General features: G+C 44.3%; 1 protein-coding gene across 1 annotated transcript in view; it reads right to left on the bottom strand.

The window, feature by feature from the left end:
* Positions 1 to 3,650: 3,650 nt before the first annotated feature.
* Positions 3,651 to 27,890, bottom strand: part of DRD2 (dopamine receptor D2) — a 64,824-nt gene continuing 40,584 nt past the window's right edge. The window contains exons 2-8 of the mRNA XM_074936745.1: positions 23,302 to 23,614; positions 11,082 to 11,191; positions 10,498 to 10,634; positions 9,200 to 9,390; positions 7,517 to 7,603; positions 6,240 to 6,579; positions 3,651 to 5,430 (exon numbers count right to left, since the gene is read on the bottom strand). Coding sequence (XP_074792846.1) covers positions 5,237 to 5,430; positions 6,240 to 6,579; positions 7,517 to 7,603; positions 9,200 to 9,390; positions 10,498 to 10,634; positions 11,082 to 11,191; positions 23,302 to 23,583 — 1,341 coding nt within the window. The 5' untranslated portion in view covers positions 23,584 to 23,614 and the 3' untranslated portion in view covers positions 3,651 to 5,236. The remainder of the gene's footprint in view (positions 5,431 to 6,239; positions 6,580 to 7,516; positions 7,604 to 9,199; positions 9,391 to 10,497; positions 10,635 to 11,081; positions 11,192 to 23,301; positions 23,615 to 27,890) is intronic.

The raw sequence follows: 27,890 nt of genomic DNA on the forward strand, positions 1-27,890 counted from the left end.
GGTGCCACTAAATTGTTTGTCATCATCAAACCTAACTGAAGGCAATAAGCCTTTGGAAACAGGTTGACTCTGTTTTATAAGTAAAGGATTTTAATTTTTTTCAGCTTTCTACCCAGCTCGTGCATGCAAAGGTTGTCGTGACTAAGCCAATGGCTGTGGATTACTATCTTGAGCACTCTAATATACAGAATCAACAAAAAGACATAAAAAGTCCATTGTGAAGAGCAAGTGCTGTTTCAGGGAGAACTTAGACAAATGTTGGCTGCCTTTCTGTTTAGGCTATTCCTCTTTTATTTAGTCTGAGCTTGTCCCCTAGAGGTCTCTGTGTGTGTGTGTGTGTGTGTGTGTGTGTACAGGAGAAGGGGCCTGGAGAAACTTGAGCACATCTATCCATCCTCCCTCACCACCGTGGTATCTAGGCACCTAGACTCAGTCTAGAAGCAGAGAGAGACAGAATTCTGGACATAGTGAGATGGAGGAGGGGGGAAAAACAAAAGATGAGTAGTCTGAGAAGGGGAGTGAGTCTGAGAAGAACGAGAACTAGACAGTAAAAGTTTAGGGGCAGGGACCATATTTTTGTTCGATGTTCGATTAACCTAGTATAATGGGGCCCTGATGCCTGATTTGGGTCCCTAGGCGCTACCACAATATGATGAGTGGTGCTGCTACTTAATAAATACCAGGAAGTGCGGCACCTCCTGGTAAAGAGAACAACACAAACGTGTCATCACATGTGGCTCGTGCACCAGTCACTGTGCAGTTTGCTTTTACCAGTCGTATGGAATTATAACACGACTATGTGAAATTTACCATTGTCTATGTATGAGTCGTAACAAATGTATATTCCTGAACCTTTAGGAAGAGAGACAGTTTCTCAGGATATTTTCCCCGGAGTTTTTTTTTTTAAATCACTGAAGAAACTTCTATGAGATTAAATCATCCAGTGGGACCTATTGTAATTAGTTTGCTCTTTAATCAGGAGGAATAGAATGATAATATCATAATTGCAGTGGAAACCAGCGGAGAGACTACAGAATACTGTGCAGGATACATCTGCTTCTAGATAATAACGTGTGCAACTATTGCAAACAGCCACACTGATCTTCAGTGAACTGTTAACAAAGAGAGAGAAAGGCAGGACCAAGGATTCTCATTAAACAGGACTTCAGCTTTGCTCATTAATAAGGAACCATAAATATGACCATAACCAGGCTTTGCTCATTAATAAGGAACCATAAATATGACCATAACCAGGACCATTACAGTTCCTTCTGGCTTGAATTCACCTTTAACAATCCCTGCCTCTCAGTAAGGAAGAAATCAAGTCTTCTCATTAGGGTGATGTGAAAAAAATCTCATTGCCTTCACCACCAGCAGCACACACAAACATTTCCACAGGTCCCAGAAAAGCAAAATGTTTTAGATGTGATATAAAGGACAGGGTCATCTTGTCTACAAGGCTGAGGCCAGCAATAGGCGCCAGGAAGTCCCAAATTCTAATCCCGCTGCTGACGCTGACTCTGTCCTTAGGTTTGGAAAAACGACTTCACTTTTCTTATTCTTATTTATTTGTACTGCAGTAGCATCTAGAGGCCTCAGTCACGGACTAAGGCCCTCTTGTGCAGGATACTGTACGAACACAAAACAAAAAGATGTTCCCTACCCTGCATTTGAATTTATCCTCTGTAAAATGGGGACAATAATAGTTTGATGGTTGTGAAGATTGTCATGTTTGTAAAGTGCTATAATTTCCCCCCGCCCCCACAACATATGGGGATTTTGTGTGAAAATCAATGCAGGGCATCTGAGTTGCAGGGAGTCCTGCCGGGCAGATAAGAATTGAGGGTCACTGGAGTGAACGGAGAGCTGGTCTGTTGCTGACCTGCGCCCCTTCCCACGGAAGAGAAGCTTGTCACCTCGGAGATGTACAGGTACAAAGATCAGAGAGGGGTCTGTTACAACAGCTCCTCTGCTTCACGTGGGTGCGGGGGCTTCTCTCCTTTAGTATTAATATTCCAGGTAGCTTGCACCACAAAGTTTTCATCTGGATTCAGAATCCAGTTTGTCAGTCTGCCTCTGGGTCAGGTCCACCTTGAGATGCATCTCACCTGGGGTAAAATTGACCCCTATTTGGAATGAGGCTTTGACACTAAAGTCCACTTCCTTTCAAGACTTACATGAGGCATAGGCCTTGCTCTGTCCCTCTGCACAGAGGTGAATGTCACCCAGGGAGATGATCAGTAAGGATGGTGTATTTTTACATTATGAAGGAGCTTTTCACGCATTTCTTGCTGCTTTGTTGGTCTCCACGGCCAATATTTTATTTGCTTGCTTGGCACTTTCCTGCTTTGAAATTGCTAATATTGTTGGAAAATCGAACGGTGGGCTTTTTTACACAAAATGCATTGATTTTTTTTTTTATTGTTTCAGTCTTTTAATTAAGACCAGGCTGGGTTGATTCCCACCACTGGGTTAACTCATTTGGTGGAAAATAGAAGGATTGGGGGAGAAAAGAACAGATAATTTCCTTCTCTATCTGTACCCTGCTCCTGAGATCTCTTGAGGTAGCATTTCCAATTTCTTGGTCAGAAAAGGATTTCATGGCTTCCTGTGCTTTTGAAAGAACCACTTTTTTTTCTCTTGCACATAATCCTGTTAATGTAACTGTATAAAAGCTCTCCTAATTGCTGTGCATTGTCACACCAGTGTTGAGGAGCAATAAGCCAGGGACTGTTTGGTTGCAACATTTTGCTCAGGCAGCATCAAGTAACACCTGATTGGTGGGAGGTAAATAAAGTGTTGCCAGGATAAACCAGTGCTCCATCTCTGCCCTCTAGTCTGATTCCATCTTCAAGACCTATTGCTGCTAGGGGCGTGGGTCCTTTTCCTATTCCTGTGTCCTGCTCTGGGCTGAGAATAGCTTTGGATGGCTGGAGGGATCACCTTTTCGTTAAAATCTATAGCTGCTGACAGACCTCAAAAGATCATGTTCAAATAAGCTTTGAAATCTATGCTGTAACCATCTACAGCAGTGGTTTCCATGCTGGGATCACGCCTTCCTTCCCCCCTACCCCCGCTTTATTTAACAATACTGGAAGCACCTATATTACAACTCCCTGACCTCTGCTTGCACAGGAAAATGCATGTATTGGTAACATGGGGAAATAGACCTAGAACCAAGGGGAATTCATTGCAAAGGGCCTACAGCAAGAAATGGTCTTGACCTGCAAAATTTGAGAATTACCCATACATAAAGAATGAATGAGTCAAATAAGAAGGTGCTGTGTTGAACTGTAGTTAAGAGGCCCAGGACAAATTAATCACATTGAAGCTGATGGAATTATGCCAGAGATGGTGGATTTGGTCGTCTTTTCTCTTTTTTGATATAAAACCAGAAACGACATTCAATTTGTTCTCCACACCTGCAGGAGGCTCCCCCTCTGCTGAAGCCAGAAGCGTGTGAGGTTCCAGCCAGTATCTCTTTCTACAGGGCATTTAATAGCTTTAAAATTGACAGATGATTTTAATTTGCGGGGTCTGTATGTGTGTGTGGACTATTGCAATAATCCAGACTATCCTGATCCTGAATTAAACTCCAGCAAGACCCATTTCCATGGAATTTTATTAATTTTACTGGATATTCTTTACAGTGATATTACAAAATATATAGTGAACTGGGTACAAAAATGACAGCGTGGATTTGGCAGCCCCAGGGTCGGCTTAGTGAGATGGTGTTGGTGACAGCTTCTCAAGTGGTTAAACCACGAAGCACAGAGACAAGGGGGTGGGGGAGATGCTGGAAACAAACAGGGGGAAAAGCTCTCATTTTCCAGACCAGAGTCCACACTGAACCCAGGAGCAAGTCTAGCTAGAGACTCTTTCAGAACCTTTCAATTTCCCTCCCAAAGCCACCACGGTCAGATTACAAAGGCCCTTAACTCACGGTGGTGAACGGTTACTCTCAGGAGTAGTTCCTCTGAAGACAATGGGATTGTTCATGAAAGCAACTACAGCTCATCAGTGTGAGTCAGTGGCTTAAGATCTGCTTATAGTGAAGTTACTGGCCTTTAGAGTGATGGCTGAGACTTAGAACCTAATACACAACTCTGCTTTCTCTCCCTACAAGCGTCAGTGCAGAGTCATAAGGGAAGGGGCAAGCCAGGATGGCCAATGAAGAGTAGCTTCCCTCCCTGTTTGATTAAACCCATGCTACAGGGTCCAAATTCAGCCTGGAGGTCCAACTCTGATGACTTCACTGGAGTTACACCAGGGATGGACATGGCTCCAGGGGCCTTCTCTTTCACCTTGTCCTCGTGCCACTATACGAATGACACCATCACACTGCAGCTAACTTTGTACAATAACTTGTAACTTGGAGATGAAAATCCTGGCAGGTGGACATGGCTTTGAATGGTGACGATGAGTACCCTTTGAATCATAGCACGCGCGTACCATGCAAGACAAGGTGTCCTTTCTTTGTTTCTCTCTTTATTTATGGTTTTTTTGGCTTGGGCTTCTGTTCAATTCCTCCTATTTATTCATATTTACATTTGTGTTATGACACCATATGTGATACAGGTTTCCCTTCTCCTCCTGCACCCACTTCCCCAGGACCCATATGTCTGTAGATATCAGATCGTGTCTGATGGCAGAACCTTCTTAGCCCAGTTGGCACCTCTCTAAGTCTTTGTCTGAAGGCTTCAGCAGTTTGATACTGGACTGGTCAGCTGGAGGTGATGGCAAAGCCATTGCATGGAGTTCCTGTGAGCTCTGGCTTTCTGGCTCCTATTGCAAAGCAGAAAAGATGTCGGTGTCTTTGGTGAGAATTGTATCAATGACGTTAACATGTGAGCAACCAGCACAGGGACCAATCACTGTCCTCCGCTAGCTCTGCTAATGTCCACAATTAATGCACTGGAGGTCAGTTGGCCACAGGCAGGTATCAGATGAGTGTCTTAGTTTTTGCTTCTGTATCTTCAAAGACAGTGTGAGAGTACCTCTTAAAACTGCCCTTTGGGTTGATCTCTGAGTCCAAAGGTCACCTTAAGGATAAGAGAGAGCATCCCACTTGAAGCCACCCATTACATCCCAGCTATAATGGTGTGTAGGCATGGCACTGTCTTAACACATGGGCCTATGGCCCTATATAAGAACACTGGGCCTCCTCATGACTCCCTATTCACCTGTGTGTGTGTATGTGATGTGTGCATGGCATCATCTTGCTCTCAGGCTTTATTTAGCAATGGAGGATCTTCATGAAGGCCTTGCGGAACTCAATGTTGAAGGTGGTGTAAATAATTGGGTTGACGGCGCTGTTGACATACCCGAGCCACGTGAAGGCACTGTACATCGCCGGTGGGATGTTGCAGTTGCAATGCATGTTCAGGATGTGGGTGATGAAAAAGGGGAGCCAGCATATGATGAAAACACCTGGGAAATAAGGAAAGAATCGGGTTTGATTGCACTGAGCTGTCATTTTAACCCTGGAAGATTTGTACAGGTGCTCAATACTCTCTGAGATCCAACAATTAAGCCCCTTATGGTGATAAAAGAAAGTTGCTTCCTGCAGGGGTGTAGGTCTTGTGCCTTGCTATCCTATTTCTAAATCCGTGGCCCTTAAGTATCTAAGCACTAAATGTTTTCTCAGTTGTTGTAAGTTGATTGACTTCAAAGCAGTTACACCAGCAGAGAATCTGGCCCTCAGAACTGCCAGTCCTGTTTCTGACTTCACTGCCATTTGGAACATAATTGGGATGCATTATAAATCATCTGAGCCTCTTGCCAGCCTTTGCCAATCAGCAGCCAGTATTCCTCAGAGTCGGGCAATACCCTGAGTTAGATGAGGTTGTCCTCTTATGCTGCTCTGAGAGGGAGAACCGTGGCTGGCCTTCCTACTGGTGTCATGCTGCCTGGTTGCACAGGTGTTTCACCTAACTTATCCAGAGAAACCTGCAATAAGGCCCTCACCTTCAGTACGCGACACTCTGTCTCCAGAGACCACTTTAAAGTATCCTCACACCCCTCCTTTCACCTTGCATATTTGCCCTTATTTGACACTTCCTTCTTCCCTCTGAGCATTGCCCGCTATGCTCCTCCTCGTATTTCCCCACATGTTCCACCAGCAGGTGCACTTCTCTCTGCCTATGTGACTAACAAAATAGTTCTCACTGGACATTCCCATTAAAAGACCAGTCCTGGGAATCCAATGGACTACAAAGGAGGCCAAATTGAGCTCTTACCAAGCACAATGGCTAGCATCTGGGTGGCTTTCTTTTCCTTCTGCTGCGAGAGTTTCCTCCTGCTCAGGATCTTGAGGGAAGTCCTTGTCTTGCCATTGGGCATGGACTGGATCTCGAAGACCTTGGCCGTCTTTGGGTTGTCTTTGGCATGCCCATTCTTCTCCGTTTTCGTGGGGCTGTCCAAGGGCAAATCCAGGGTGGAATTGATGCACTGGTTGGAAGTGGCTGGCATGACCAATTGGTGGTTACTCAGCAGGGCTGGTTTGTGTTTGGTTTTTTCAGGGGGGCTGGTACTGGACACCATCTCCATCTCCATCTCCTCCACGTGATTCACTGCCTCCTGGACAAGGATCAAAAAACCCCAACATAAAGATAGATAAATATGCAATTGGAGCAAAGGAGTGATACTGTCTTCTGTGAAGGGAGCAGGAGTACTACTTGGGCCTTGATGAAGAAGAGATTAACCTCAGCTCAATTCCTCATCTCCTCCTTTTGCAGAGATGGTCAGGGGAAGGGCTATCAATTGGCTGTGTGGGAGGCAGAGAGGGGAGAATGCCTTTGGGAAGGTTGGGGTGATAGGACAAGGGGGAAGCTCCAAACTGGGGGAGTGTTTCTGTTGGCTCATTTCTTTGCTTATGTTCCCTTATTTGTATCGCTTTTATGTGTACATTATTCTGAAAGGAACTGGCCTTTCTGACTCTGACAATGCTTATTTGGTTCTTCTGAGTCATTTCGCTATCTTATAGGGGTTGTCAAAGGGGAGAACCTACCAGCCTCAGATCTAGAGCTGGCTGAAGATTTTCTGTCAGAAGGACGTTTAAATGGAAGATGGCTTTTTTTCCTAAACAGAAATATTCCTGGGAAATGTCCATTTTCAATTATTTTATTCAGGTTTTCATAACAAACCAAAGAATTTATGTCTCAAAATATAAAAAACACCTAGAAGGTAAATAAAAAGATCTCCAAATTGATAATTGCCTTAAAAATCATGATATTTTTAACAATCTCATGATGTTTGGGGGAAGGTGGAGGAACTGAGTCCTGATATTTTAACTCTGGAGTTGCCGATACTGCAGTTCAAATAGCTGGCTTTCTTTGGGGAAAGGGAAGAGCACCCTTTAAGTTTTGATGCTGCATAGGAATTCCCTTTGTTAACACAGAACTTTTCTTTCTTAGGCTAGGGGGAAGAAACCCACCCTAAATTCATTCTGCACCATGCAAAGGCAAACGGAGAAAGAGCTTGTGCTAGAGTGCCGACAGTCCTCTGTGACACTTACCACTTTCCGCTTATGAACTGGGAAACTCCCGTTGGACTTGACAATAACAGTGCAGAGCTTCACATCTTCTGGGTGAGTGCATTTGTCCTACGGGGGAAGCATCAGCACACAGGTTACACAAGCAGATGGGAATTAGGAGGGGATGTGGCAATTTAAACACAGGGCACTGAGCAGAAACAAATAGCTGTGAGTAGGAAGGTAAGAAGTCTGGAAAATTACTCCGAGGAGTGAATGATGGTGGTTCCCAGGGACTCTCAGCTCTTTTCTCACCACAAGAAAGACACTTTAAGGACCTTTGTAGCTCCTCAATCCAGCCCCACTCTCTGTCTCCATATTGCTCTGTTTGACTAGAACCTGGCTTTTGAGGGAAATGCTGAGAGACAGTTTGGAGATGGCTTCTCTCCGGTTACAAGTCCATATTAATCATTTTTCACTTCCTACTAAAATGGGAATTTGTGACAAGTGTCCTCATGGCCCACGCACACTTTGCTGGACTCCGCTAATGTGTGTGCCTCAAGGCACTGCTGTCAGTCGCGGGCGTGCCACGCAAGCCATGCGCTCTGCAGGCCAGACACGCATGCACTGCTTGTGAAATATCAAGAGCTGTGTTCTTACATGTGTCTGTCTGGGCCTGCCGTCACCGTGGTGCCAGAGCACATCCCAAAGGTTTCCTTGTTTGTGAACCATGTTGAAGTTGCTAACTAGTGGACGGCCCTGCAAGAGGGCAATAGCCCTCCCTGTGGACACTACTGTAGTGGCAAATTATCTGCACAACCATCTATTGCTCAGTACCGTAACGTGGGCAGACACCAGCTACCACCACGGCCAAATTTGGAGAGAAAGGAAGAGTCAGCTAGCTCAGCCCTAAAAGTAAATGGTGGCCAGGAAAGAAGGAAGTGGGAGGTTGTTGAAGTCCTTGATTGAAGTTTTGAAAACTGCATAGGGGTTTTAATTATAGGATCATAGGACTGGAAGGGACCTCGAGAGGTTATCTAGTCCAGTCCCCTGCACTCATGGCAGGACTAAGTATTATCTAGACTATCCCTGACAGGAGCTCATCTAACCTGCTTCTAACCTAATCTTGTGTCGTCTATTAATTTTAAGGCTAAATTCCCTGGGCTGCTTTGAAAGGCCCAACCTTTGGTATTCTATCCCACAGAGCTAGCGTAAAGATATTTCAATTTCTCTTACAGGATGCAGGCCTCTAGATTTCTTGTGTTGCTGCTAAATAAAATATCTGTAAGCTAGCTCCCCAAGCTACAGTTTGAAGGAATAAATTCCAACAGGATGGTGAGAGATTGTGTCCACCATCCGGTCATGGAATAGAGGGATCTACTCAGAGTGAAAGAATAAAAGTACCCTCGCTTCAAGCCCTTGCTGGATATCTTAAACCCAACTCAGACTCTGCAGAGCTGAAGCAAACATGGGTGGCTTGGGTGAAGCAGAGCCAACCACAGACTTGTTGATGAAACATCCTTGGAAGTCAGGAAAGATCTGGGAAGCTTCCCCGTGGCCATCCAGGACTCCCAAAAGGCATAAGACACGATATCCATCCTCACAATCCACTGTTTCATTCAGACCAAGCAGCGTAAATGGGGAGGGAACGGGGGAAGCATTAGGAAAAGAATGAGATCAGGAAGGAAAGAAGATGGCCATGGGGAGAGGGGGTTGGGGTCTGGTTACCTTCAGCGGTGCCTGCGTGTCAGAGTCCAGGCCGTGGGTGTTGCGCTTGGTGTTGACGCGCTTCCTGCGTTTACGGAGCACTACGTAAATCTGCACGTATACCAGCAGGGTGACAATGAAGGGAACGTAGAAGGAGACGATAGAGGAATACACAACAAAGGCAGGATTGGCAATGATACACTCATTCTTGTCTGGAAGACACAAGAGATTGCAGGAGCATCGTCCCAACTGTTAGGAGCTAGAACCAGCACTTCTCTCTCTCTCTCACCCACCACAGGAGCCACAAGAACACCCCCACCGGGGGATGGGAACAGCTGCTCTCCCATCTTCCTCCAGAAATAATTTCCAAACCAAGAGCGGGATTGTCACAATGAGTCATATACCCAACTCTGCCTGCAAGTCCATGGGAGCTGGGTGTCTCAGCACCCTAGGCTCCTTTGAAAATCACAGGCCAAGCCCTAAACCAAGGGAAAACAGGTTTATTTCTCACGCAGTTAGTGCAGGTGTCAGGTGCTGGATTGAGAGCTGGAGACTGAAATTCTCTAGCTAGCCACACAATTGCAGCGGTGCAAACTTCCCAGACTGCTTCCCACCAAGGAGCCGCATCTCCAGCTGTAGGAATTGAGAGGGGAATGCAGTCTCTATAGACCTTTCAGTCCTTGGGCTCTCTTTTAAGACTGCCCAATAGCTATTATTGGAGGGGGAGGGGTTCTGATGTGGACACCTGTCCTACAGGAACGGGCCTGAGCCCAACGCCTTTCAAGCAGATCACTAAGAGGTGAGTCTACACCTGACGAGGGATCATTTGCTACCAACCTGAGCCAAACACCAAGCAGTGACCTGTACGTGAAAGGCTCCATCATTCCCATACCATAGACCATCCAGTTTCCCTAAAATACACTCCTAGTCAGCAACCTTTATCTTGTGCTGCTGTCCAATGGAGCTGTCTGGTTATTTGTAAGGTGCCCATCACTGCGGCAGATTTTAAGACATAAGGTTACCTCTTCTTTTTGGGTGCTGATGCTGGCTAGTGCTGTGCAAGTTTCTTCTACAGAAGCCTGAGGACAAGCATCAACCCTGATTTATCGGGGGATATAGGTCTGGCAGCGCAAGAGTTGCAACAGATTCAGGGCTGTTTGATTGGCAGAGGGGTGCATGCACCAAAATCTTAACTCTTAGTATTCATTATTCAGCCATGTTAATTCCCTCCTCATAATACAAATTTCTCTGGGACCCACTGAGGCAGAAGAGAGCATGAAACACACACAGTAGCCAGCCGCAGACGGCATTATGCTCACCTGTGTTGCTGAGACCAAATAGAAGTGGGCAGGAGATGGCAAACGACAGGACCCAGACCACGGAGATCATGACAGTGACTCTGCGCCTGGAGCTGTAATGTGTGTTATAAAGCATTGGCATTGCTACTGCGGTGTACCTGCATGCAGCATGGAGACAAAGACCCGGCATGTTAGTTCACTGCCAGTGCTGAGAGACCATCTGCGAATGTACCGTTAGTAAATCTGGAGAATTGCTCCAGAGAGATCACAGGGGCAGGTTCAGCTATAGAAGATCTCCAGGAACTGAGATGTCTAAGCTGGGAGGAATCCACTCTCTTGTCTCTGCAGCCCCCTTGCTTTGGAAGGTTTGAGGGTGGAGCCCATTTGATCTGGTTTTCAATGCCCTTCCTCTGAAGAGAAGACAGCAGTGCTGTAGCCTAATGCACCTTCTCTGGATTATTGTGCCCCATTGGTGTCTGCTCCATCATTTTGAAACATGAGCAGACGCACATAAACTAAGAAGTGATTTTGTGCAATTCACCTTCCTAACCAGCCACACTGAGCAGGACAGGACCGTCCTGCTCCTGGCCCCAGAGAGATCTCACCTGTCAATGCTGATGGCACAGAGGTTGAGGATGCTGGCAGTACACATCATAACGTCCAGGGTGACAAAGATGTCACAGTGGATCCGGCTAAATCTCCACTCACCGACCACCTTGGAGAAGAGAGAGGAGATTGGATAAAGGCATTCATTCAAGCAGCCAGGATAAGAGAGTCTAAGGGCCAATTCTGCTCTTAGTGTAGAGAGTAATTTTGTTGGCTTCAGTGAAGTTACTCTGGAGTTGTGTTGGTTTAAATGAGAGCAGAATTTGGGCCACAGAAGTTGGAGAGGGATTCAGGCCGCATCCTGTTAACACTCCGCTGAGCCAGTGCAGGATTTTTTGCTGTTTATATCTTCCAGTGCTTTGTCCTACCTAGCTTGAAAAGTCCCAAGTGATGGCGTTTGACCAGGAGACCAAGCTGTGAGCCAGTAGGGTCTCATCTTTTGTAATTTCCTCTGAGACAGAGCCTGATTTTACCTTTCTGAATTCCATTCTATTGCCCTACATCCCCATTAGGCAACCCACATGACCGATACAAACCTAGGACCAAAGAAAACGCTACTTCTGTTGATGGCCCATGAGTTGACTCAGTTCTGCTGTGAAGGCCAAAACTATAACAGGATTTTAAAAAAACCTAGATAAATTCGTGGAGGATGGGTCCACCAATGGCTATCAGTCAAGATGGTCAGGGATGTAACACCATGCTCTGAGTGTCCCTAACCTCTGTTTGCCAGAATCTGGGAGTGGATTACAGGGATGGATCACTCAATGATCGCCTATTCTGGTCATTCCCTCTGAAGCGTCTGGCATTGGCCACTGTCAGAGACAGGATACTGGGCTAGATGGACCATTGATCTGACCCACTATGGCTGTTCTTATGCAAGTACTTAATTGGGGCCTTAAAATGCTACAACAAACTTGTATCATTACTAATGTATAATAATTAATAAATTAAGCTAGCAAAATGTGAATGTTTTTAAAAGATTTTTTTGTGCTCAATAAAGCACAGTAATGGAAATAGCATAAGGGAAGCCTATTGTTTCTGCATACATAAAAATAGAAGAAATAATTCACACATTACACATTCTTATGAATGAAGATGGATTAAATTCAGAACAAAAGATCTTTGACACACATTATGTTACATAACAAAGATAGAGGACTAATTATAATATTTCCAGTTACTAGTAGCTCTGTTCTCATCTTTTCTCTTGTTACTAAAACCAAATTTTGCAATTAAGTTTAATGGTGAGTAGTGGAACTATTGTATCCAGTGTGCAAATAGAAAAGCATATTTCCCTCGAATATAAATAAATGTCTTACTGCATTTGGAACTGGAATGAATAAGATATCTATTCTTCAGAGTGATTTCTGCTTTCTAACCCATGACCCTAGGCAATATGAAGTGAAGGAGGGAGAGATGGAGGCTGCATTAAAGGCTGAATGATAGATGAACACTTATTTTAAAAAACAGCATTTAAAGGGCACAGTCATATAAATAAGTTGGTTGGATTAGAATTTGCCCGAAGGCAAAGATTTGCCAGCCGGGTAGAACCCAGAGATGCAATCAGCTGCTTGCAAAAAAACTAAACTAATTTTGAGTTCACTGAGGATGCTGTGAGATTAGTGCAGCATTTGTCCTCCAACACAGTGAAGTGTGTGGCTGTGTACGGATGGGAGAACTTCAAAAGTTTGGGGGGGCGGGTTGGGATATATGCTTCTATTAGAGCTGATTGAAAAATGTAACTTCCAGCATTTCGACATTTGTTCTTGTCTCAAGTCAGGATGAAAGTTGAAAGATTGTAACTTTTTGGAGAATGCCAGAGGGCTGCAAAGAGGAGAGACTCCTCTCCAAAGAGTCTTTGATTTTACTCCATGAAAATAATCATCTCCTGTCAGATCTTCAGCTACCCTGGGCTTATACTTTGTGCAGCTGGAGCCAGGAATGTCACTCTAGGTCATCTCTCTGTTCTCCACATCCTGGACCACTTTAAGGCTGTTTTAAGATTCTCTGGCTGCAATGGTCCTATAGGACAGCAGCTGACCTTAAATGGTTATTTTCACTGAATGAAGACTGTATGGAGAGGAATCTCTGCTCTTGCATCCTGAATCCAGTTACCCTCCATCCCACACATGCTGGTACATCTCCTAGCCAAGGCTGAGATATTGCATTATTTTTTAATTGGAATTAGGCATCTGGATCTCCTTGTTGGTACTGAAAATATTAGCCTCCGAGTGTTGAAAGCCACACCTACTGCAGAGATGGTCCTATCTGCTCTGGTGACCATGGTAATTCTTTTGCTCTTGGTTTTGGGTCTCAGATACTTTCTCTGAGCCCTACAGCCTGAGCTCCAGGAGTTTGCCTAATGTCTCCCCAGACTCTCTGACATGGGATGGGTTTATGAGTCACATTTGAGAAAGCCCTGTTCTAGCTGCAGTGGTGTAAAGGATATTGGGATCTGCTTCTTTGGAAGCTTTAAACCATAAGCCATCAGCCCCTTTTATCTGTTGGACACAAGCGCCTCTGGGGATTCCCAGCATCTGTGGTGAATGCACATGTCCCCGTTCAAATATCAGAGAAACATTCAGTCACTGTGGCATACAGGAAAAGCACTGGAAGATCCCAATGCATCGGGATAAGTCACATGGCTGGAGGGATGCAGAGGGGCCATTGTGTCAACAACGAATCACAGCTAAAGTCATACACGCAGTCCTGATTTCAGTCTACTCTCTAGATTTATGAAACAGAGGTTCCCAGCAGGAGCCATGTGTCCATGAGCTCATGGAAGGAAAAGGATTTATACCCCATCTTATGTCAGCTCTGCTTGGTTCTTCCAATTGAAAAGGATGGGTGAGAAACTCATAAACCAAGCCAGAAATGATGGGCTCTCACAGAATGAGCTTCCATTTGAAGTGGATTATTGTGGACCTGGTTTAGAACAGCACAAACTAGTCCCAGGGGCATTAACTACAATCACAGCCTGCCAGTGGTCATGTTAATGAGGCTTAGCATATACACAATGCTTTACATTTCAAAGTGCCGTACAAACGTTAATTAACTAGGGTGATAATTAATAATGTGGCTGCTTGACCCTCAGTGAATTTGTTTTGCTCTGTGCTGTTACATTCACAGGTGAATTATGGCTTCTCTTGTCTGGCCTTCCCCCCCCCCCCCCCCGTCCATTTTATCTTTTTCTCTCTTAAACAACCAGCTGCAAATGAACAGCAGCAAGTGATACAAATTCATAGCCACTCAGTGCTCAAATTCATGCCAACAGCCACTCACTTCTCAAATCTTTATTTGTTCATGTATTTATTTGTTTGTGGACACTATGGAGCTTAGTAGATGCAAGGTCTTGTTCTTTCAAATTTTCTTGTCAGGTCTAAGTAAACATGATGTACAGCACAGAGTGAGACTGTCTCATTGCAGGGGATCAATACAAATAGGGACTGGGGGGGGAAATACAATCTTGAAATTTTCCCAACAGAGACAGTTATTATTAAACTGATCTGTAATGAAATACAGGGCACACTGCAGCTGAATCCTCTAAAGGATCTGCAAGCTCTGCAGAAAGTGAACAGTTGCTTGTATTGAATGTCAAGCGATGCAGGACTGCATTTTCCATTTGAATTTCAGCAACTTCAAAATTTTTCCATTCCAAAATGGAACAAAAATATTTTTTTAAAAAATTTCCCATGGAAAAAAAAACCTTAAAAAATAGTTTCAGATAAATTGAAATATTTCATTTTGATAAAATAATATAATTTCATTCCAATTTCACTCTTTTAAAACTTTTAAATAGTTTTAAAAGTATAAACCACAGTGAATTTCATTTCAAAAAGTCATTTTAAAAAGAAATAAAATAAAACATTCTTTTCCAAAAATGTCAAAATGGGATGTTTGGACATCATTGAAACAATTTGGTTTTGTTTTCTAAATGAAATTTTATCAAAATGGACACTTTTTAAAAGCATTTCAGTTCAGACAAAAATAGCATTTTCCATCAAAAAAAAAAAGTTTCAGTGAAAAACTTACAATCAGGTCTAATTGAATGCAAGAACCTGAGACTGTCTCTCTTCTTCTTAGCATGTCACCATATAGTCACCAGGAAATGATGTTATGGCTCCTGTACACTTTTATCTTCTTGATGAAAAGGTAGGTTAGTCTTCTTAATGTGCTTCAATTCACTACACAGTTCAGAACAAATTTGCACCATCTAGTTAACCTCAAGTCTGAGTTTTATCTCCTATGTTTAGATGATCAAGACTCTCTGGGCTGCATGGTCCCGACTCCCACCACACAAAGCAGAGTGCTGATCAGCAGCCTCCTGAGAAAGAAACATGTTCCCACTTGAGCCCTGCTCTCTGTGGATAACTCAGCGTGCAATGAAAAGCATTTTATTCCTTCACATTCATAAAAATGCCATTTCCCCCACTTTTTTGCCAAGGCTGAGAATATTTTTTGTACAACTCTTGTTATCATTCTAGGTCATGTGGCCTTAATAACTGTAGTATCTGAGGGCCTCCCAGTTTTCAGTAGATTTTATCTGCACAACACCTCTTTGAGGTAGGGAACTATCCTTCCACCCATATCTTTTCACCTATCCTTTACTGCCATAAGAATAACAACTCAAGATCAAGTTTCCAGACGCCCATGCATTGAAGCTCCCTGCAGCAACCTGACCTATTAGAATGCAAACCCTAGATCTGTCCAGAGACATCAGCACTGATTCTATCAGCTGGAGAGAATTAGGAATGAGCACTTTTTTGAAAACTATCCAAATTCAGCAAAGCTGCCAGCAACCTCTTTCCACCCTGACCTTCCCTACCAAGGGCTGCACTTCTCAGAATCCACGTCTGTTTCTCAGCATTCCTGGCTTTATGGGAAAGGACTCCAAGCTTCAGGAAGGAGTCACTGAAGAGCCCTGCATATCCACCTGCAAATAATATGGTACCCTGTAAGGCAGGTGGAAAATGCATTGGGTGTCTGTGGACTGAAAGTAAATATGGTCAGAATATCAGAACAAACTGTAGAATATCTGAATATAGGAAAGAATTTGAGTCTGATTCACCACTGCCGTGCATTTTGGATCGTCAGTTACTCCTGTGCAAAGAGAGTGCAAACTGCTGAATTTTCCATTCACACCAAGGGGAGCATAACACACCCACATTGCATAAGGACCACCTGGCAGTAAACCCTGAAGCCAATTTTCCAGCCTTGCCTTTCGCATCACACAAAGCAGATGGGAACTCTGTACCTGCTGCAGCTTGGAACACGAGTCATATGGGGGTGGAAGTCACTCTGCTGAGTTATTCAAATACTGATAGCATTGATAGGTCTGAACCCAATACCTTGGTCCCCAGATTATCCTCTCCAAACTGAAAACTCAGGATCTGAACTTTGAGGCTATGGTCCACTTTTAATTAATAAGGCAAAGGAATGAAAGTGTTGTGGCAAACCTTTCCTGTGCAGCTTCCCCATTCCTTGACTCAGGGCCAGCAGAATTGATTCCATGAAGTACCAGGTACTGGGCATTCACAGAGGCTGTGTGCTAGTTCTGGGGGAAACCCTGCTCAATCCCAGCAACCTGTGCGAAAGCAAGCAGAGCTTTTCACCTACTCTCTTGATGATCACCTTCATTTTTTTTCAACCTAATCTGCATCCCCCTCTGTTTCCTCGTAGAATCATAGAGTTTAAGGCCAGAAGGTACTACCCGATCATCAAGTCTGCCTTCTTGTATATCATAGGCCAGCAGCAACACCCTGAGCCCATAGACTAAACCCTACAAACGAAATTAGACCAAAATATCACAGCCCAGAGAAGACTAGACTGTTCTGTGCCACAGGAAGAAAACAAGAGGGACTGAGGAGCACCAGTGATGCTGCTGATGAATGATGAAGTGAGATATACCCAGATAATCCTGGCATGTGACCTGCACCCACATGCTGCAGAGGGAGGTGAAACCCACCCAAGGTCACTGTCAATCTCACCGGGGGTGGGGAAGGGGAAATTCCTTCCCAGCCCCACCTGTGGTGGTAAGTTAGACCCTGAACATGTGAGCAAGAACTAGCCAGTCAAGCCCCTGAGAGAGAGAATGATCAGTTCTACCTCAGAATCTTGGCCTTCCCCATCCAATGTCCCATCTCCAGCCAAAGCCACCCTTGATGCTTCAGAGGAAGGAGATAAAAAAAAGCCCTCCCAGAATACATTTTGGATGGGGGTAACCCTTCCTGAAGTCTGCTGGAGGCCGGCTGAAATCTTGCATGAGTGTCCATTTAGGCTATGTCTACACTATTGCTACACTACTCCATTTTGAGTCCATCAGTGCAGCTCCTACACTGGCCAGAAAGCACACCACAGAGGAGTGGAATGCCCTCTCCAGAAAGTTTCAAAGCTCTTAGGACTTGTTTTACAATTTTCTCCCAAGAACCTTAAAAGGGAAAACCACCCCCTTACAGAACATGTCTTCCTCTCCCCTATTTGTTCACTGCCTTAGAGCTGAGCTGAGCTGCTATTTAAATAGGAGAGGTGATGCTGTGTTAACTCAGGACTCTGCAGGCCCTGGGTTGAAATCCATCGGGAGGGTTAATGCATATCCAGTGGGAAATAAGAGGGCCAGACCAAAGCTATTAGGATCAGTAGGTAGCCCCAAAGTCTCATTTGTGCTTCAGAGAATGCCTCCTGAGATCATCCGAGTTTAATCAACTTCTTTAGCAGCACTGGCTCTGTCCAATAGCAAGAAATCCCACTGGCAAATCGATAGCACACTGAGTTGGTAGGAAGAAGAGGAAGAATAAATAGGTCCCTCTACCAGTAAGTGAGTCCCTTTTAATTTGGGTCATTAGGAAGATGCAATGCTAAGTCAGTGCTAAATATTCTTGCTACGTTCCTCACTAGGGCTCCCGTCACTTGGCATTCTGTGGACCTTATATTTAAGGGAAGAGAAAGGAATTCGATCCAGGTTGCTGTTCTGCCTACCCAGGACAAGGCAGGTACTGTAGTTAGTCCCAAGTGCTATGGTAACGACTCCAGTTTGCTTATAATTGAACTGATGACTAAGACCACGTCTACACTACAAGCTATGGCCATAATATTTGCGCTCGTGCTCATCTGATCTAGCATGCTAACAATAGTCATGCTGCTGTGATCGCATGGGCAGTGGCAATGGATGCATAGGCTAGCAGTCCCGAGTAAGTACCCACGGGATGTGGGCGGGTTTGTACTTGGGATGGCTAGCCTTTGCCGTTGCTGCCCGTACCAGCATGGCGGCTACTAATTTTAGCCTGCTAGCTCAGAGGAGAGCTAATGTGAGTGTGGGATGTGTAGGGGAGCTCGGAATCACACCACTAGCTTGTAATGTACATATAGCCGAAATGGAATCCCTGCCATTTGCCTCCAGCCTTGTAGTGGTTGACGACCAGTCACTAATAGATGTTCTGTAGGGAAAGATACAGACACTGCCCGGGGAGATGAGCTGGGTGACTGTGTAGATCTGTTCCAGTGCTAACTTCCATGACTGTGATTAGATTTTTCTCTCTACTAATTGTAGAAGAAAGATCCCCACAGCAACGTGATGTCTACCTTCTGGGGAGCAGTTTAAGCTGCATGACGTAAAGTGTGAATTAATCTTCATTACGGATTCTACATCCTGCTGATTTGGGTTTTTCAATTTTCCTGATGTGCAGTCAAATATCCTGTCTCCTCTTCTTCCCTCCTCCCCTCCCCAGATGTACTAATACTGATTTCTGCAGTTAACCAGAACCCACACAGCCTAACCTGGGGACACAATTAACACCAACTGCGGTGCATAAATGTGACGAGTATTTTCAAACAGTTATGAAGGGGCAATGGGCTACCCCTGTGCTAACATGGATATTAAACTCCCCAAACATTTGTCCTTCATATTAGGTACTAGGTGTGACAAGGTGTTGCTGGGAACGTATGGGGCATCTGATATGGTTAGGAAAAAAACAAGTAATTTCTCACTAATTCTACCATTTAAATCAATTGGTTTAACAATCAATTACTCTTACAAACAAATCTTGCCGACCCTGATTCAAGAGCGCACAAGTGGAACTTGAGGCATGGGGCCAGTTCTCTGCAGGCTTGATCCTAGAAGCTGCTGAATGCCTGATACAGCAAAGCACTTAAGCACGTGCTTAATTTTAAGCACGCTCATGTTCCCATTGACTTCAGAGGGACTACCCACCCGCTTAAGGTTAAGCACATGGCTAAATGGTTTGTAGGACCCGGGCTAGAGCACTCAGCACTTTGCAGGATCAAGCCCTTGAAGTAACTGGGACTATTCAGATGCTCAAAATTAAGCAAGTGCTTAAGTGTTTTGGTGCATTTGGATGGTAATTAACAAATTCTGATTGTGAATCCATTATCATCCCCACTTTCTTGAATGTGTATGAGACAAGGCTGGGGCAGTAAAACCTTTTATTGGACCAACTTCTGTTGGTGGAAGTTACAAGCTTTCAGGTTACACAGAGCTTTTTTTCAGAGGCTTGTACCTTCCACCAATAGAAGTTGGTCCAATAAAAAATATTACCGCCCTGGCCTTGTTCTTTTCATATCCTGGGACCAAGAGGGCTACAACAAAACTGCCAACAACTATTGAATATATGTGCAATCTTCGTTAAAAGAGTTGCAAAATGTGGATGAGATGGGTAATATTAATCATGAATATTATCTGAAATTGTATAGCTTTAATATAGCATTCAATTACAAATGGAATTTGTACAGAATCTCTCATCTGAGGAGCTCAAAGCACTCTATAAAGATTAAGAGCTAGATTGTACCTTGGACTACCTACTCACGGAGGGGAGTAAAGGGAAGTAGAACACTGTGCAGTTACCCGTGTCTCCGGTCTGGATACACAGGAGCAAGCAGGCATTGTGTGGGGATGGTGTAGGCAAGCAGCAAATGGCTACTTCCTCCCAAAGCAAGGAGGAAGCACAGGGAGGATTTGTGACTCAGGGTGTGTGTGGGGTGCCTGTGAAGTACAATGCTTCTCAGCGCTGTTCCTCTGGGGCAGCTTATGCACCACCCCTTACCCAATCTAACCCTAAGTATTCAAATACCTGAGCAACCCCAGTCCGCTATTAGTGAAGTGGCAACCAACTGTCTTATAAAGCAAACTCCTCTTCCCTTCTAGACTCCACGGATACCTAGTGGGGATGCTCTATGTAAATGCTTCCAATTGACTTCAGGGCTGTAGACTAGATTAAAAGGCAATAACTCGGCAGTGAGAAAATTAAAATCAAGAACCCTGCTGTGAAACATAGATCAGACAGAGGTCTCAGCAAAGGGCTTTTCATTTGCAGTCTGAGTGTATTCAGCACTTGGCAGTAATTATTGTTTCTCTGTCCCCTCTGTAAAGTAAATAACTAAACTTCTGTAGCACCCTTGAGCCTGGATCCAGCGGAGTACTTAACTTTGAACATGTGACTAATTCCAATGATTTCAGTTAGACTAAGCACATGCTTAACTGCTTTGCTGGATTGCAGCCCTGACTTCTTGCTTGTTTTGACTGCAATTTAATGTTCACTTTGTAATTTTGCATGTATAGAGTTCTCTGGAAAAAACCCTCCAGTTTCTCTCCAATTACAGGCCCATCTAAAAGAAAGACTATTGAAGGAAATGTCATTTATTTAGCTATTTTTCTTGTTAGATGAATTTAGCACCGGTAAATAATGCCATATGGACACCTCTTGATGTCTACTACTTATTTAGAGACTACAGCAGCAAAGTAAGTATCCTTCCTTTCCTCTCACCCAGTTTGCTTGAACCTTAATTGAAAAGATCTTCTCTAGGTGGTCAGACATAGATAGATAGATACATAGATGTTCAGTCTCCATGGTTTATTCAATCCCTGGCTCCTCCTGATAGCCACCAAGCAAAGGCCAATTAGTAATGGTTTTGAGGGTGATGTGGACACCTAATCACCAGGAATTGGATTGAGACCCCTTGAAGCTCATTTCACATAGGTCTCAGACAGTCATCACATAGTAACATGTGTAACAACTTTTTGGCAACCCGAGTAGAACTTTACCCAGTACTTTAGGCATTGTGGATGCAACTCATCCCTGTGTAGAAGGCTAGCACAAGGCCTAAGTACAACTTAAATACCACTTAAGCCCTTACGTGGTACATAAAACTTCAGATCGTTCTTTGCACAAGAGGTTAAATTGCTTAGTGTGCTATTCCCTGAGTCAACCAGTCTCCAAAAAAAGTAACGTTTTCTCTCTCTTTGTGCCTTTCTCTGATGTGCGCTCATGCACACAAGTTTTTCTAAAGATCTGAAGAACAAGGGCCTTGTACTTTTCTATTATCCTTTCCCACACATTGCACTTCGCTCTTTCTAGCTATTTACGTTTCCAGGATCATTTGATGTCAGCTAAATGCTTGGCAGATTTGGAATATTCCACTTTCACAAAACACGGTGCCACTCAAACGTGGCTCCAAACGCAGAGGCACAAAATTCCTTTATACCAAAGTGACACTCTAACTACCGTAATGTGACAAGTAGCTCACCTGTGATTTTATTTCTCTTATATATTATGACACAGTAGCTCTGCATTTACATTTTGCACATACAATTGCACATTTTCCCTACTGCTGTGGTTTTTAAGAACTATGCCGTGGTCCTGTGTGTTCGGTCAGTAGTCTATATAGTTTATTCACACAACATCAATGAAGTGTTAGGGGCCCATTCTTGTGCTTGGGCATGCATTGCACATGGCTGTGTATCTTGGAAAATCCATGTCAACTCAAGGTTAGTCCTTGTTGGGGTTTCCCTCGGACCTCTTCCACTTGGTTTCCCCAAGAATTCAGAATGCCTGCAGTGTCATGACTCAGGTTTCTTTATTTGGCATACAGCAAATCTACACTGAGCTGGTCAGACTCAAGTGTAGGTCAGACTCAAGACTGGGTATAGAGCGTACCACATGTCCAAACCTCTTCCTTTATATACATTGACACATTTGCATTTGCTATTCATGGCATCACAGGTTTTGGGATTGGCTTTGTCACTTTGTATGAACCAATATAGCATGCACTGGCCATGCCTGATTTACTCTTTGCCTGTTTTACATACCAGGCTTATCTTACCAATTGTTATCTTGTCCATTGTAAATTGTTATCTGAGTGTTCCCCTTATCTTAGCTAGTGCAGACATTCTGTTTCCAGCCTGCTGATCCTTTCCCCTCCCTAATCCTGTCTCCCAGGAACTGAGGCCTCACCTATGTCCAGTTACTCATGTCAAGCTAGGCCTACGTTCCTCTGGTTTTGTTTTTCTTTTTTTATATTAGCATTTGTCTCATTTGCATTAGGCAGCACAGTAATAAACATGATTGTTAATAGTAATAATTTTGGTGAAGAAAATTTGACCAAGAACCACATAGTGAATCCTATTCTAAGTGCCACAGAAGCTTTAATGGCTATATAGAACACCTAGGACCTTCCTATTTAAGCTCTTATAAAAAAAATCCACACATAAGTTCCGAGTTCAACTGATCACCTCAGAAGGATAAAGAGTGGAAGCAATCTTACTGTAATCTTAAAGGCCAGATCCTTAAACGTTGTTAAGCAGCATAAATCCATTGCAATGGCGCTGTTTTATACCAGCTGAGGATCTGGCTCTAATGCCTTATAAAGATGTCACCTTCGTATTCCTCACACCTGCTCTGGGTGGGTATGCAGAATCTGCTCACATTGCAGGCTAAATTAATGTTGTCTGAGTTTTAAACTCCTGTTAGCCTTGTAGAACTAGTACAGCTATGGGGAAAATGATCTGGATTCTCTTCTTTCTTGTGCATACTCAGTAGATTAGTGAACTAAGCACCAGACACACCTGAGCAAACCCATCGAAGACAATGGGACTGCACATGTCATGGAGAACATAATCTGAAGACAGTGGAGCATCCCGGGTGTCACAGAGGACCTAATTTGACCTCCAGAACCTTTGTTTGTGGTGGTGATGATGTGTGAAATAGGAAGGAGCCTGCCTGACTCTCAGATTCTTGGTTGCATTCACAGGGCTGGCAATTAGAAAAATGAGTAGATTTGTTTCTTGAAATTACTGAGAGGCAGTTATTATTCTGAGTAGAGCCACTCTTTAAATAGCTGATTCCCAAGCCACTAATCTTCCACTCTCTGGATATAGGCACCAGAAATATTTGGCTTGCAGAGGATACGCTACAAATCAATGCCACCTACCTCCAGGTAGACTACCCAGGGCATCACCAGAGTCGCCACCAAGAGATCTGCCACGGCCAGACTCACGATCAGGTAGTTAGTGGTGGTCTGAAGGGCTTTTTCCCTGGACACGGCCATGCACACCAACACGTTGCCGAAGACGATGACGAAGATAAGGAGGGTGAGAAGCATGGCATAGTAGTTGTATTGTGGCTTCTGGTCTTCATCGGACCCATTGAGAGGCTTGCTCCAGTTCCTGTTGCCAATGTCATCATTGTACCAGGACACGTTCAGGGGATCCATGAAGGTAAAAATGCCAGGTTCCAGCTCCACCCTGCCACAAAGAAGAAGCCACATGATACTCAAAGACTAGAGTGTAACGGATCCATCATGCACACACAAGCTCATGGAGGTCAGCTCCATGTTTCTGTCATATACGCGAGTAAACCTTGCAGAGGCTATGACACTTACTGGTCTTAGGCTCAAGGCACTGGAGTAGGACTCAGTACTCTTGGCTATGTCTGAGTCACTCAGACAAGTCAAGTAGGCCAAAATCCTCAAAGGGAGTTAGATGCCTAAATACCATTGAGGATCTGGGCTTTAATCTCTTTGAACCTGAGTTACACAGGTACTTAGTGGAGATAATACTTTGCTACCTCACAGAGACATTGTGAGGATAAATCCTTTTAGGTCTGAGAGGTGCTCACAGGCTACAGTGATGATGCCTTGAAAGTACTTTGCAAGGCAGATAGAACCTGAATAAGTGTATCCCTTTTACTCACTGCTGGGTTCCAATGGAATTGGTTGTTATGGTCACTTCAGCAATAGGTGAAGGGCGAACCTCTATGTGGTCAGAGTTTCCCTTGACAGATGCATGTGTGTACTGGAGGCAGATCCCAGGCTTGTCTAAACCTATTTAAGGTGGGAAACTCCGATCTTAAACACTTTTAGAACACCCTTTCTACCCTGCAGTAATTTATCCACCAGTCTTGCCCTAGGAAATGCGACCACTTGGATTTTTTTTACAAAGCAAACAAAGGGAGCTGAACTTTCCGAACCAATCCTCTAACATGCAGGGCCCACAAGTAATCCAGTGCTTGGCTCCCCACACACAAGCTTGCCAATGCACTCAATCCCAATGCTTCGCAATCCTGATCTGCAGCATCCCTTGTTATTCCATTGATCAGCCTTGTCAAAGCAGATGCACTGTGAAACTGTGATTTTACGAGGAGGGCAAATCTCTCTCAGAAGATTAGGATGAGACCATTCAGGCCCAGATTTTCCAAAGTGCACACAAATTTTGAGCACCTCTGTTGTTGTGTGCCCAGATTCAGAGACGTGCTACCTTATTTGCAGAGATACTGAGCTCCACCGCTTGCATTAACTTCCCATGGGAGCCAGGAGTGCTCAGTCCCGAGGCATCTGCTCTCTTATTGCCAGATCAATCTGATCCAATGCCTAGATCCCCTTCCCCTATCAAAAGCAGTGAGCTGTCCATCATCCCTTAGCAGTGCTGACCCTGACAGACTCCATCCACTCCTTTCCACGCTCCCCAAACATATTGCTACATCATTGTATTGAAAAGGGACCCAGATGAACCATGACAACTGCATTTAAGGGTCTCTGAACGTTCATTCAGATGGACTCAAGGCTGCAAGGAAATCAAACAAAAAATATCTAGTTACAAGACTGACATTTGAAAAGCTGACTAGCATCTGGCACCGGAACAAGGAGGAGGCATCAAACCCAGTCAAAGCACCAGCCCAGCATGCAATCAGAGCAACTCCTAGCGTTGCTAATACATTAAGCTCCTATTATCTTTCCTGAGTCGTTTTTCCTTTCATGCTTTTTAATGAGATTTCCTTCGCTTCACATTGGTTTCTTGCTGCTCGTTAAAATGAACAAGGTAGCAGAGAAAATATAAATAGTGCATCACTTTCCCAATCCTTATCTCCTTCCTTCAAAAGGTGTCCTGCTCCGGCTGACCTGCTGGCAACAAAATCCCAGGCCCTGACATTCTCTGCTCTCTCTTGATGTAAACAGCTGCTGTTCCAGCATGCACTGGAACCTAAGCTCGGAGTCGCTTACCTTGCTTTGCCGTGAGACTTCTGGGTTGGACCCTATGTGCTTTATTATTTTAGCTACACTGCAGTCAGACCACTGTGTGCTCCCATCAGTTCTCCTGAGCTATCAGGATGGGTCGCTGTTTCAATAGGAGACTTTCCAGGATAAACCTTTCCGAAAGAGGTATTGGTACCACAGGGGATGGTCCCTGAGTTGTTGCTGGACAGACCTGGTTCAGCGCTGAGTTAATGTTCACTGAGGTGACATAAGCCTAAGGTCCCGACTCCTGTCCACATGGAGGGGGGCTGAATCCTGTCTGTCTCTCTGACATAGGATCCTATATAATGCCTGTCAACATAGTAGCTATGTGATCCCGCCCTGCTAAAGTCAATGGCAAAACTCCAATTGACTTCAACGGTAGCATGGCTGGACTTGAGGTTACTAATGTCCTATGATACTTTTAAAAAAAACTATAAAAGTAGGTGTAAAATCCCCAGTGTGCTGAAATTCTAATTTTATTACTCCATTCTGCTTCCCTAAATTCCCCCTGCAGTTTCACCTGGATACGGGAGTCTCGGTCACATTTATGTCCTAAAATGTTGGGTCGTACTTTTGTTTGCCAGCTCGTTGTTATTAAGTGTGGAATCTAGCGTGAAATGTGTGACAAGAAAATGTCTATCATTTAGATTTGGGGAGCTTGGAATTGCCAATACAAGAGGGATTCGTCGGTCCCCTTAATTACATATTCCGCCGTTGGCAGGGTCCTACACCAAGAGCTCCAGAACTTGCCTTCCCATCTATGCACCAGGACTAGTTAGGTAATGTGTATTCATGGAGTCAGGGGACCCCCTACTGGAATCTCATAGTCATCATCGTACAGTCTGGAAGATAAGATGGTTATCTGTTGTGATACCTTTTTGACCTAACCTCCCAGGCTTGAACAGTTAGCCATGCTGCATTCTCATCACCTTTGCAACCCTGCCCCTTGACACTGGACTTATCAAAGAAGGCAAGCTCCAGACTTGGCTTTAGTTTAAAATCTTGACCTACTTTAACTTCCATGTGACCCAGAGTCCAACTCTTATGGTGTAAAATACCGCTTGCCCGTGACCTGCCCTTCCGAAAGCCAGGGTTCATAGTAACCCTTCCCTGTTAGGGACAGTTCGGTATATCCCTGCACATTCATAACCACCTGATAATGCTGATGAGGGAATCTTACAGACACATAAATGGCAGAAAGAACCCGCAGTGTATGCAGCTTCCTTTACCGCTTGGCCCTGATTTTCAGAGACTCTGAGCTCTCTACAATTACTCCCTGTATCTAGCAGCCAAAGTTCTTTGAGATCCTGAGAGTTTTCTTCAGCGGCTGGCCCCTGCTCAGACTGCATCATTTCAGGACCAACAAGAGGAGATAAGCAAGTAGGTCAGTCTGAGGGTGAAGCAGAAGATCTTCACACCCCAGATAAAAGCACAGGTATTGGCTGGTCTTCGACAAGCTCCTTATTTCCAGAGGAGAGTCTATAATCCACCAAATATCACTCTCAAAGGGATCAAAAGGAGCCTCGATTAGCTCCGAGTCCAATGCTTTTAGTGAAGCCCCTGGCTGCTGGGTTCCCAACTGCACCTACGATGCTGGTGTTTTCAGATTAACATCCCGCTGCCAGTGGCATTTTCTTCCAGCTGGAGCCCTTGTGAGCACTTCATGGAGTGCAGAAATCTGCTAAAAGGCTTTTAGGGGAACAAGGTACCTTACAAAGGGCAGCATAGCCCTGGGTTGCACAGCAACTGATTGCTCCAGACACAGCCCCTCACGTCCCATTTTCCACTAAAAACGAGGGGCTTACTACAATGATTGTGCTGCTGAATCATCAGCGGAAAGTGATGCTCTCATCTTGGCAATATTGTCCAGGCTAGGGATTGTTCAGACTATCCAGGGAAGAGCCAAGAGCTTTCCAGTATAAGGGTTTTTTAAGCTGTTTTATTGTTGTTTATTATTTATATTACAGGAGGGATTAGAGGTGCCCAGCAAGTTTGGGGCATTGCAAGGAAAATTCTGCACCAGTTTCATTACTATTAACCTTCCCATGCTTGTGAACTTGAAATACTGGGCCTGATCCATGAGCGTGTTGCTCTGATTTTATTCTGGTGTAAGCATTTAAATCAGTGGAGGCTCATTGGTGTAAGCCAGGAGTAAAGCAGAGGTGAGTCAGGAAATTGTTATTAAAATGTATCCCTAATAAATGCGCTGAAACCTGACATTTGCCAGTCATCCGTTTTCTTTTAAGAGTTGGCAAAGTCGGTTGTTGTGTTTTTAATTTTTTTCTGAAGAAAACAAAAGTTTTAGGACAGTTTTTACAGTACAAAATGAATGACAGCAGTGGAGTAACTGTAGGCAACCATATAATGGCAAAGCAGCATGCATGGCTAAGTGTTACAAGAAGGAGCAGTTATTCATGAGTATTCCGACTAGTGTTGGGTGTCTGTGAAGAACTTTGTGTATCCTGAAAACAGCAAGAATTTGAGTGCGGCTAATTATCAGGCCAAAC

Source organism: Natator depressus, chromosome 22, assembly GCF_965152275.1.
Source record: "Natator depressus isolate rNatDep1 chromosome 22, rNatDep2.hap1, whole genome shotgun sequence".
NCBI lineage: Eukaryota > Metazoa > Chordata > Testudines > Cheloniidae > Natator > Natator depressus.